The following is a 10,565-nucleotide window of genomic DNA, read 5'->3' as shown; positions in this document are numbered from 1 at the left end:
CATCGATTGTACGCATGTTGGATGGGCTATGTGTCCAACGGCCTGGCGAGGTCAGTTCCACCGTGGTGATCATGAAGGGCCGACCCTTATACTTGAGGCGGCGGTGTCACAGGATCTTTGGTTTTGGCATGCTTTTTTTGGTGTTGCTGGGTCAAATAACGATCTTAATGTTATCGATCAGTCAAATTTGATCAACGACCTTATCGACGGGGTTGAACCACCTCAATCTTTTTTTGCAAATGGAGAACTCTTCAAGTATGGGTACTATCTGGTCGATGGTATTTACAACGAATGGGCTTTGTTAGTTCAAGCTTTTACAGATCCAATCGCCGACAAACGGAAGTATTTTACGAAGAAGCAAGAGTCTGCTAGAAAAGATATTGAAAGAGCTTTTGGAGCTATAAAAAAACAATATTATGTTCTGGCGAACCCGATACGTTATTGGACTCGGGAGAGGATAACGGACGTCGTCTACACGTGTCTGATCCTACACAACATGACGTTAGAAGACGAGGGCAAAGCTATCTGCCAAAACTACCAAGGTGACATTCCGCCACAACCGTCCACAATCAGTGATCAACAAAAACTTCACAACATAGCAAATATCAAGAGCCGTGAGATACACGGGGAGCTTCGACATGAGTTGGTTAAACATTTGTGGGAGAGGCGACCCGATGATCTTGTATTAGATTAGTGTTATTATTAAGTATTATTGTTTGTTTAATTTTTAGTATGTTTTTTTTGTAATTTGAATTTTAAAAAAAATGTGTGTTTTTTTTAATAATTTATGAGTTTTTTTAATAATACGTTTTTTGAATATATTTATAAAAAAATAAAAAAAAATCCGCTGGAGCCCCTGCTCGCGCCCCTCCACACCAGGGCCAGGGGCTCCAGCGGGGGCTCCAACACCCATCTTATCCAGTTTCTCTCTCTGGCACACGTCACAATATTATTGGCTGGAGCCCCCACTCACGCCCCCGTTAGAGCCCCCCACACCCCTCAGCCTAAAGACCATCTTCTATCATCTTTCATCTTACTTATTATATTTATATATATATATATATATTTATTTACACCACCATATAATATATCAGTCAACAAATTATCATATCCATCATCCATCCTGATAAATAAATCATCATCTCTCTCTCTAACCTTTTGAAAAGCAGCGATCTCTCTCTCTCTCTCTCATCTCTTTTATTAAGCTTCCAATTGCTGCTGCTTTCAATTGCCTCTGCTAATCAAACTCACACTCTGACACAATAATATTATCATCATCAAACAACTGAATCGAGTATTCGATTATCAATCTCAATTTGATCCGTAGATCCGACTAATTCACCACCAGATCTTCTTCCTCTTTCTGCTCGGAAGGTAATCAATTACTCATCCGATTTATTCAATCGAACAAGTTAGGGTTTCATGCCGTTGTTGACTGGTTTTATTAGATTTGACTACAATTAATTTTGACTTTTATTCCTAAATTAGTTTCATCTACTGTTGCGATCATAGGCTTTGTGGTATATCATCAACTAGACTATTAGAGGCTTATCTTAAGCTTAATATAATAATAATTGCATATATAATTGTTTGTTTCTGTACTAATTAGAGTTCATTTTTTAACAGTTTATTGAGATTTAGCATGTAGATTGCATATCTTTAGATGATAAGCTGATATGATTATTGTGGCATATTGATTGTTAACCAGCTATTGTATGATATTTGAGTAGCTGCAATTTACATTTAAGTTATTAGTGTTATACTCTACATGTATTTAGGATTTTAGAGATTTTGGTTTGATTTGACAGGAATAAGTTAACCTTTACGTTTAATCAGATGCGGATAACTCAAAGATTGTATGAATTATGTGTTTCTGTACGAATTAGGTTTGACTGTCAGATAGTTTATTGAGGTTTTGGAATGTTGAATGCGTGTAGATTATATGATTGCATACTGAAACCTGCGATTTTTGCTGTTATTGATTAGAGGAACATAAGGTTGCAGCTTTTCAAATGATAAACTGAAATGATTTTTGTCGTATTGATTTTTATTAATCAACTAATGTTATGATATTTGAGTGGTTTTCACCTTGTAAGATGGCATATCTAAAATCTGATTTAAATGTCTTGCTGCAATTTACATTTGAATTAGTGTTTTATCTTTCTTGTATGTTGAAATTTAGAGATTTTGGTTTGATTTGAGTATTTGACATGAATAAGTTAATCTTTAATCCTAATCAGATGCAGATAACTCAAAGAGTGGATTTGATGAGATGAGGTATGATATCTGGGTTCATGAACTTTTTGTGGGCTTGTTTCCGGCCACGATCCGACAGACACGTTCACAATGGTTCTGATTCGGGTGGTCGTCAAGACGGTCTGTTATGGTACAAGGATACAGGACATCATTACAATGGAGATTTCTCAATGGCTGTAGTTCAAGCTAATAACTTATTAGAGGATCAGAGCCAGCTTGAATCAGGGATCATGGAGGTCCCGAGACCTCATGATTTATTAATAGTAACCTCTTTCAACATCTTAAGAGTAAGTTATTTGAACCGCAACATATTGATTTAATCGTTTTGATATGTCTATCACCACTAGTTACTAATTTATATGGTTACAAGAGCCAGCTTGAATCAAATTACTTGAGCTTGCAAGAGTCTGGACCTTATGGCACCTTTGTGGGAGTGTACGATGGTCATGGAGGTCCCGAGACCTCATGATTTATTAATAGTAACCTCTTTCAACATCTTAAGAGTAAGTTATTTGAACCGCAACATATTGATTTAATCGTTTTGATATGTCTATCACCACTAGTTACTAATTTATATGGTTACAAGAATTGAAATTTATGATCACATGTTTGCCATATGATGGTGGATTATTGTGATTGATGATTTAGAAAGTGAAAGATTCTGTTTTAGTGTTTTGATGAATGACTGTGGAATTTGAGCTAAATTGTTTGTTTCGATAAAGGGGCAGTTTTATATATCTCTTCTAAACTTGCAATATTATATGTTTACACAAATCATTCTTTAATAACATTGTGCATTAGAAACTTGTATTTTGGGGAAATGTGTAATTTTGCATGTTTAGAGGGGGATATATGAAATCCCCCCTTAAAAGGTATTTTGATGCTATTGAGAGTGTTTTTTTTTCCTGTTCTTTCTTTGTCTTGTGGACCACCATCTTCATTTCACTTCAAAAGTTACACCATTTATGGGACCCACTCACCCACAAAATGAAAATGCTAATTACTTGAATCATTAGTCTGTTTCTTGCAATCATTAGTCTCTTTGAACATATAATATTATTTTTAGTACATATTAAGCTGGGGAATTTCATAGATCCTCTTCTAAACTTGCAAATTTACATATTTCTCAAAACACAAGTTTTCTGTGGATAGTGTATAATGCATTTCAAGCCTGATTTGGTTAAGGATGTCATTTTGCATGTTTAGAAGGGGGGTATATGAAATTGGCCCTATAAGCTAACACATTAACTTCAAACTTGATAGTGCTTAACAATTTTCAAACAAATTAATAACTACATAAAGCTCACGAGTACCATGATTATAAGAATGTTGGTGTTGTCTTTGTTGCATAGAACATATCTGGTTTATATTAAGAAAACAACATGTGTTCTTTCATACTTTTATGGATTACTGAAACAAACAAAGCTGTTGACTTTTCAGGGTTTACTTCAGAGACTCAATCAATGTCAGTGGAAGTAATAAAGAAGGCTTTTCAAGCAACAGAAGAAGGGTTCCTTTCAATTGTAACTAAGCAATGGCAAATGCAACCACAAATAGCAGCCGTTGGATCATGTTGTGTTGTTGGAGTTGTGTGTGGCGGGAACCTTTACATTGCTAATCTTGGAGATTCCCGAGCTGTGTTGGGGAGGCACGTGAAGGCAACCGGTGAAGTTCTTGCAATTCAGTTATCAGAAGAACATAACGCGTGTATAGAGTCTGTTAGACAAGAGTTGCATTCTAATCATCCAGATGATTCACACATTGTAGTTTTGAAACATAATGTATGGCGAGTAAAAGGTCTTATACAGGTAAAGTTTTCTTACAGGTGATTAAAAAAAATGCACAAATGGTTCCTGTGGTTTGACCATATTGCAAGTTTCCCATCAGATATTAAATTTTGCAAACTTAGTGCAGACGTTTGTGAGAGGGTTGCATGTTTAGTACCCATCGTTATAACGTGTTCACATGACATCACTTTTCCGTTAAAACTAACCGGGATTAATGGTGGAGACTAAATGGGCAACTTTCTCACCAATGTTTAGACTAAGTTTGCAATTTTTATATGGGGGACCAAGCTTACAATATGCTCAAGTCATATGGACCAATTATGCATTTTTTTCTTTGTTTTATATTTATAATGGCTTATGGTAACATTCAAGTATTTGGTTAGCTATTTCATGGTCAAAAAATACCCTTGCAAATCAACATTGGGGAAATTGTTGTTTTTGATTCATTAATAAGCATGTTGTTAGTTGACACAGTTGTTATTTCTACTTTATGTAGTCATAATAAGCTATTGAATAAAGTCGTTTTTGTGTCACATGGTTCATTTTACAAACACTTTCAGTTACTGATTGATTAAACTCCTGAATCCTAATTCAAGTTTGTTAAATTTATTGCAATTGGAGTGATAACTTCTTTATTTTACATGAATTAAAATGATGAAAGATTAGTAGCAGCTAATTTAGAACACCTAAAAATCTTCAAGAATATTATAATTAATTATTATGTGAATTTCGTAACACTACTTCTTGGCGGTTTAAGGTGAATAATTATATACAAATAATTGAAGAACAGTCTTGTACAAAGAAATCAAGAAGTTGGAAAAAATTTATGGGCTGGGCTTGCGCTGGGTTGGGCCTGCTAACCCTTTTTCTGTTCATTTTAATAAATATATAATATAATATATACATTAAATGTGATTACAATGAAATCCAATTATAGTTACTATATCGTCACAAAGATAAATTTGTATGAAGTGGGTCAACAGGTTTAATGCATTAAAAATACACTTTTGGCAACGTTTGACCTGTTTGCGCATTAGCTAAATTTGATGACTTTACCCATTTCTTGACCGACTGGATTTACATTGGCGATAGGCTTATCATTTCAAGATCTAAGTGTTGGGACTTATGTTTTTGCTGCAGATTTCAAGATCGATTGGTGATGTATACTTAAAGAAGGCGGAATTCAACAAGGCGCCTTTGTATACCAAGTTCCGTCTTCGTGAACCGTTTAAAAAACCAATTTTGAGCTCGGATCCATCTGTTTCAGTGCATGAGTTGCAGCCACATGATCAGTTTGTCATATTTGCTTCAGATGGACTCTGGGAGCACCTAACCAATCAAGAAGCTGTTGATATTGTTCAAACTCACCCACGCAACGTAAGATGCTTAATATAATGCCTCAAAGCACACCCTTAAAGTTTTGACTCTTTAGACGCCAAATATACTAATCTAGAAATACTAAGATTGATAGAAACTCTTTTTAAGTTTTAAAACTACAACTATCAGTATTATGATGTTTTTATTATGGTTTCAAATTTTTACTGGTTTCGTCTTTCGTGTCAATCTTGCTGCCGAAATCATTCGAGTCTGACCTAAAATTCGAGTTGTATTCTTGTATGTTTTTTATTTGTGTTGACTTGTTAAAATCATCAGAGTTTGACCTAAAAATTAACAAGAAGACTATTTTACCCTTTGGAGGTCAAGGTATTGAATTTTGTGATTTTTTCGAATGCATCATCAATAATTGAATTTACATTATCTGTATTTTCAATCTGATGTATTTGGTTCATTCTTTAATATCTTCACTTCACATCAATAATGAGGTCAAAGTCAATCTGGTTTGACCTGAAGTCATTGTTTTTTGTAGTCTTTTTTGTGAGCTTTACGCGTGTTAATTTTTTACTCGACACAAACCTTGCATGAAATTTGTAAATTTGGATTTAGTCTAAGTGGGTTTTAGGTCATACCTGCGAACATGTTTAGCTAATTGGGTCATGTTCAGGCTGACCTAGCTAGTTTATGGGTTGACCTGTTTTACTCGTTTAGTTTTACACTTATTTTTCCTAAAATGTGTTTTATGTCATAACCGAAAACCTATTATTTATTTTAGTCAAACGAAAATATAAATGCCATTTTTTTTTTGTTTAAAACTTAACTATTTTGTATACATTTGTATTTTTTATTGTACTTGGTATTATTATGCAAAAGATAAAGTAAATGAAGTTTAAGGTCAAGCGGGTTGTGTTAGCATCAACCTGCGAAAACTCTTAATATTCACGTTCATGTTCACGGTTTTTGAGTTGGTGCCGGTTTTGCGGATCTATCCCGGCCTATTTACCGACTATTTTTCGACTTACAATATCCGTGATTATTGATGCAGGGAATTGCTAAGAGATTAGTAAAAATCGCGTTACGCAAAGCAGCAAAGAAGCGGGAAATGAGGTACTCCGATTTAAAAAAGATCGACTGTGGGGTCCGCCGCCATTTCCATGATGACATCACCGTGGTCGTGCTCTATCTTGACTCGAACCTCACGAGTCGGGCCAGCTCTCTGTTAATGTATCTGTGAAAGGAGCAGGAGTAAGTCTGCCCTCAAACACGCTTGCTCCCGGGCCCACTTGATGAGCCCCACCTCATCTACAAATATATAGATACTGTTTCTATATTCCTCTAATTTCAACTTTCTTGTACTATTTCATGTGTGAATACCTCCCCCAAAAGAAGGCCAAGGCCAAGGTGGCTTCTTGTGAGTGGTCAAACCAGTCAACCGGTGCACCGTGGTTCCTTGGCTCTGAGCCAAGCCTAGGTAGTTTGTTGACGGTTAGAACCAGGCAACCACAGTGCACCGTGGTTAACCATGCTTTAGTTGCTTGGAGCGGAAAGTTACAAAGTTCTTTAGTTGGGAGTACTAATACCAAAACTTCATAGATACAAGTGTTATAGTTTATTCCGTTCTTTGGCGGTATTTTTAACTTAAAATGCTCGTTTTTACCTAATGTGTTCATATTTGACTTTTAATAACGTGGTATAGAGGTTTGTCAATGATGGTTCTGAATGGTTACATGGTTATCTTATACTTGCTCGCAAGCCGAGGATGGGCGCTTCCTGTAGCTTTAGTCTAGGCGGGTTAAGAGAGTCCGCTTACCCTTGAGTCCTTGACCATGAAAATTTTGACTCATTTTTATAGAAAAAACATACCCTTTACTAATTTAGTTAGTAGAGAAGATGAGCTTATGATTACCCCCACCCCCTCACACCCCCGTAAAGAAGTTCTAGTTCCGTCACCGTTTGCCACAACTTTTGGTATGACTTTTATCAATCTATTAAAGGTATTATGTGAATGAAATATTTTACCAACTGGAATATTGAGTTTGTGAGATGCTGCCACAGATTTATATATAGCAAGTATGGGTCTCTATAACAATGTTATGGAAGAATCATTTTTTATGGCACATGATCATATGAAACCCCAAACTAAACTAAACTAAACTAAACTAATAAGATAAGTTAATATAATTATCATAGTATCCATTAAGCGTGATGTAATATCTTCCGCTTCACACCCAAGGTTGCCGGTCTTCGCGCCTGCGCCCCCACTAGTGCCCATGCATTTTGGTGCTAGCTTCTAGGATATGTAGGCTTCAACCCGACTAGGGTGTGGCCGGTTTGGGATGGGGTGCAGGATAGGGTGGCCGTCCCTACTCCTTGCAGTCCCAGTTTGGTTTTCGTGTTGCTAATCAAGGGCCTAACGCTAATTATGTTTCCTATTTATATCTTGCTACTTGTAATATTAATATTGTATCACTTAATAATATAAATTTTAGTTGCCGTCAGTGGATGTAGGTCGGTCTAGACTGAACTATATTAATCTTCTTGTTCGATTATTTGCTTTTGTGTGTCCATGTGTGCGTTTAAACCATAACAATTGATATCAAAACTACGGCTCTTGATTGGGATCACATGAAGAACACATAGAACCGAGTCTTTCTTCCTGTCGAAACTAGCAATCTCCTATTTGGGATTTGCCGACGCACCACCGCTAACAGGGAAGAAAGAAGAGTTTCTCCATACCCAGTCACCGGCTATCTGTGCCTCTTTGTTCAGGTTCTATCATTTTCTTCGAAAGCAATAACCATCATAAAGCGTCGTAGTCGATCCGAAATGAGGTGGTGAAGCAGAAAATGAAAGAACAAATCATTAGACCTCAAGTTTATTAATATATATATTTCTCTATCATAAGATAAATAATCTTTTTTGTGACGAAGAGTGGAGTGTAATAATATTAGCCGAAGAAAGTGCACTTTATTGATTAAAAACAAGACAACAGGTTGTTCCTACATGTCACAGGAGCAGATCATGTGTTCCATAACAAGAGAAATAATAAGTACTAAGAAAACATAAATGAACAAGTTCCAAAGGCTTCAGTCTTATGAACACTTGAGAGCTTAATTAAGGACTTGATACACTGTGTTATAGTGGTACTGAGGTTTTTGTTGGTTGTTATGTAGGTGAGCATGGTGGCTGTGGTTGTGGTTGTGGTGGTGATCCATCATGCCATGGCCATTTTCGGATGCTTTTGTAGAAGTTTCCGGCCACCACTTAGACGGGTTTCGTGTTATCTCGAGCAACGACTCCCTAACGTGGTCAGCTTGCACCATTTCGCTATCTTTCTTCTGTTAGACCAATTAAACACAAAAAGTTAGTAAACTCTTAAATCTCCTTCCGCAGTTTGTATAATCGATCATAGGCTTTTCATATTGTGGGTACTGCTATGTCACCCACAAAATGAGATACATCATTTCGTTTTGTGGGTCTTGTTCACTAAATTTGGAACATGACCCACAAAACGAGATGAAAAGTAGACATCACCTCAACTTTGAAGACATTTAGAACCAAACATCTAAAGCTAGTAACATTGACGTTGGTCACTTCGAGTCCCAGAGAGGTGAAGGCCTCCATTAACCTCACGAATCCTCCCGGTTTGTGCTCGCGAAATACTTTCACGTAGAACTCATTTCCATCTAATGATGCCACTTCCACTTGTGGCTACACAAACACGAACAAAGAAAATATGTTAAAGAAACTCGCTAGTTGATATCATAAACGTGAACACGAGTGTTACCTCCATTTGTTGACCTTTCTCATTAGCACCGTCAATGTCTGGGTTATGTTTGGAGACTTCATTGTTACCAATGACCGAATAAGCTTCCGGTTGAGGCCCGTTCACGAACATCCCATGTCCGTGACTATATCTACGCTTTTGTTTACCTCCATTTCCATGCATTACTTCTTGTTCAACGATAGTGCTCTCGTTATTCGTAGTGTCCTCATCATCCGAGTTCTCTTCCAACTCATTTTGGAGATCTTCCACTTGCCCCTTCAACTCCATCACATACTCGATCGCGTCCTTGAGAATCGAGGCTCTATCCAACTACAAATTAAGAAGATAATCAGTAGGTTTGGGTTATGTTTATTGAACTATCTTCTAACATCAAAATCAAACTCACTAGTGATCACCTTTTCATCCTATTTGTCTTTTGAGTGACTAGTTTTGTGTATTTATTTTGAATAGGTTAAATCATAGCATTTAGACTAAGAAGGTTCAAAGTAGGGTGGAAACTGTTTAAATGGAACAAAAATAATTAGGGTATGGTTTGTCATGTCTAACTCATTTAATAAACAACTCGTATCAAGTTTGTTTAATTAAAAGCTCAGGTTGACTTGTTTAACCCATTTTATTAAATAGGTCTGCTAAGCCGTTTATGACCACATTATCCGAAAATAAAGAAAATTACTCAGTTGAGCATACCTTTGTGATTTTGGGTACTAGAGAACGAAGCGTGTAGAGTCGATCGTTTAGCTTCTTTCGTCTTTTACGCTCCGCCATGAGGTTCTTGGATTGCGGTTTACCATTCCTCCGACGACATTTAGGATCATCATCTTCATCATTTTGATCACTACAATCAGAGACAGAGTCCGAACGGTTCATATCATTCCCTTGTTTCTTTGAAGCATTCTCTAAAGGCTCCATGAGATGCCCCTTACTCATGCTATCACTCATCATCTGCCCTTGCAACGCCATATCTATCTCGTGATCAAACCCAACATTCTCCTCCAAACTAGGATCAAAAGGGTCATCATGGTTCATCATCATTGGTTCACTCGTGCCTTCCAAAAATATGTTCTTTGCGTTTCTGTTTTCCCCATAGTTAAAATGTTGTAAGAAGTTCATTGGATGCATATGGCCATCAGAGATATTGTGTGGTGAAAGATTCAGGTTTTCTAATATGGTTGCCGGTGAAATTGGTGGTTGGAAATTGTTACATGGGTCCTTTTGATCATCTAATACTTGAGCTATGTAATCCTTTGATTCGCCGTCTTCAAAACCATCCATGTTTACCGAGAAGTTTGATGCTACATTAATGTTGCTAAACACATTGGTCACAAAATCAACTATGCTTTGATCTTCGGCTATCTACAACAAACAAAAATGGTAATTAAAAGTGTGATATATCATGGATG

General features: G+C 36.7%; 1 protein-coding gene and 1 pseudogene across 2 annotated transcripts; one reads left to right on the top strand and one right to left on the bottom strand.

Moving 5' to 3' along the window:
• The first annotated feature begins 1,720 nt into the window (after positions 1-1,720).
• Positions 1,721-7,094, top strand: LOC143548695 (putative protein phosphatase 2C 60; annotated as a pseudogene). The gene is made up of 5 exons (XR_013138001.1): positions 1,721-2,486; positions 2,648-2,759; positions 3,697-4,064; positions 5,184-5,420; positions 6,424-7,094. The product of XR_013138001.1 is annotated as a putative protein phosphatase 2C 60 (transcript).
• A 1,047-nt stretch (positions 7,095-8,141) lies between these two features.
• LOC143548694 (transcription factor ABORTED MICROSPORES-like) lies at positions 8,142-10,518 on the bottom strand (the record flags this gene model as incomplete). The annotated part of the gene is made up of 4 exons (XM_077039788.1): positions 8,142-8,716; positions 8,913-9,089; positions 9,166-9,474; positions 9,853-10,518. Coding segments are annotated over 4 exons (1,380 nt in total), but the record flags the coding sequence as incomplete, so codon positions are not given.
• Positions 10,519-10,565: the final 47 nt, after the last annotated feature.

The sequence above is a fragment of the Bidens hawaiensis genome, unplaced genomic scaffold (genome assembly GCF_021521415.1).
Source record: "Bidens hawaiensis isolate Kalapana, Puna unplaced genomic scaffold, B.hawaiensis_p1.1 tig00015228_1, whole genome shotgun sequence".
NCBI classification, from domain to species: Eukaryota; Viridiplantae; Streptophyta; class Magnoliopsida; order Asterales; family Asteraceae; genus Bidens; species Bidens hawaiensis.
The sequence above is the reverse complement of the archived record's forward strand: the minus strand, read 5'-3'. Positions and strand labels throughout refer to the sequence as shown.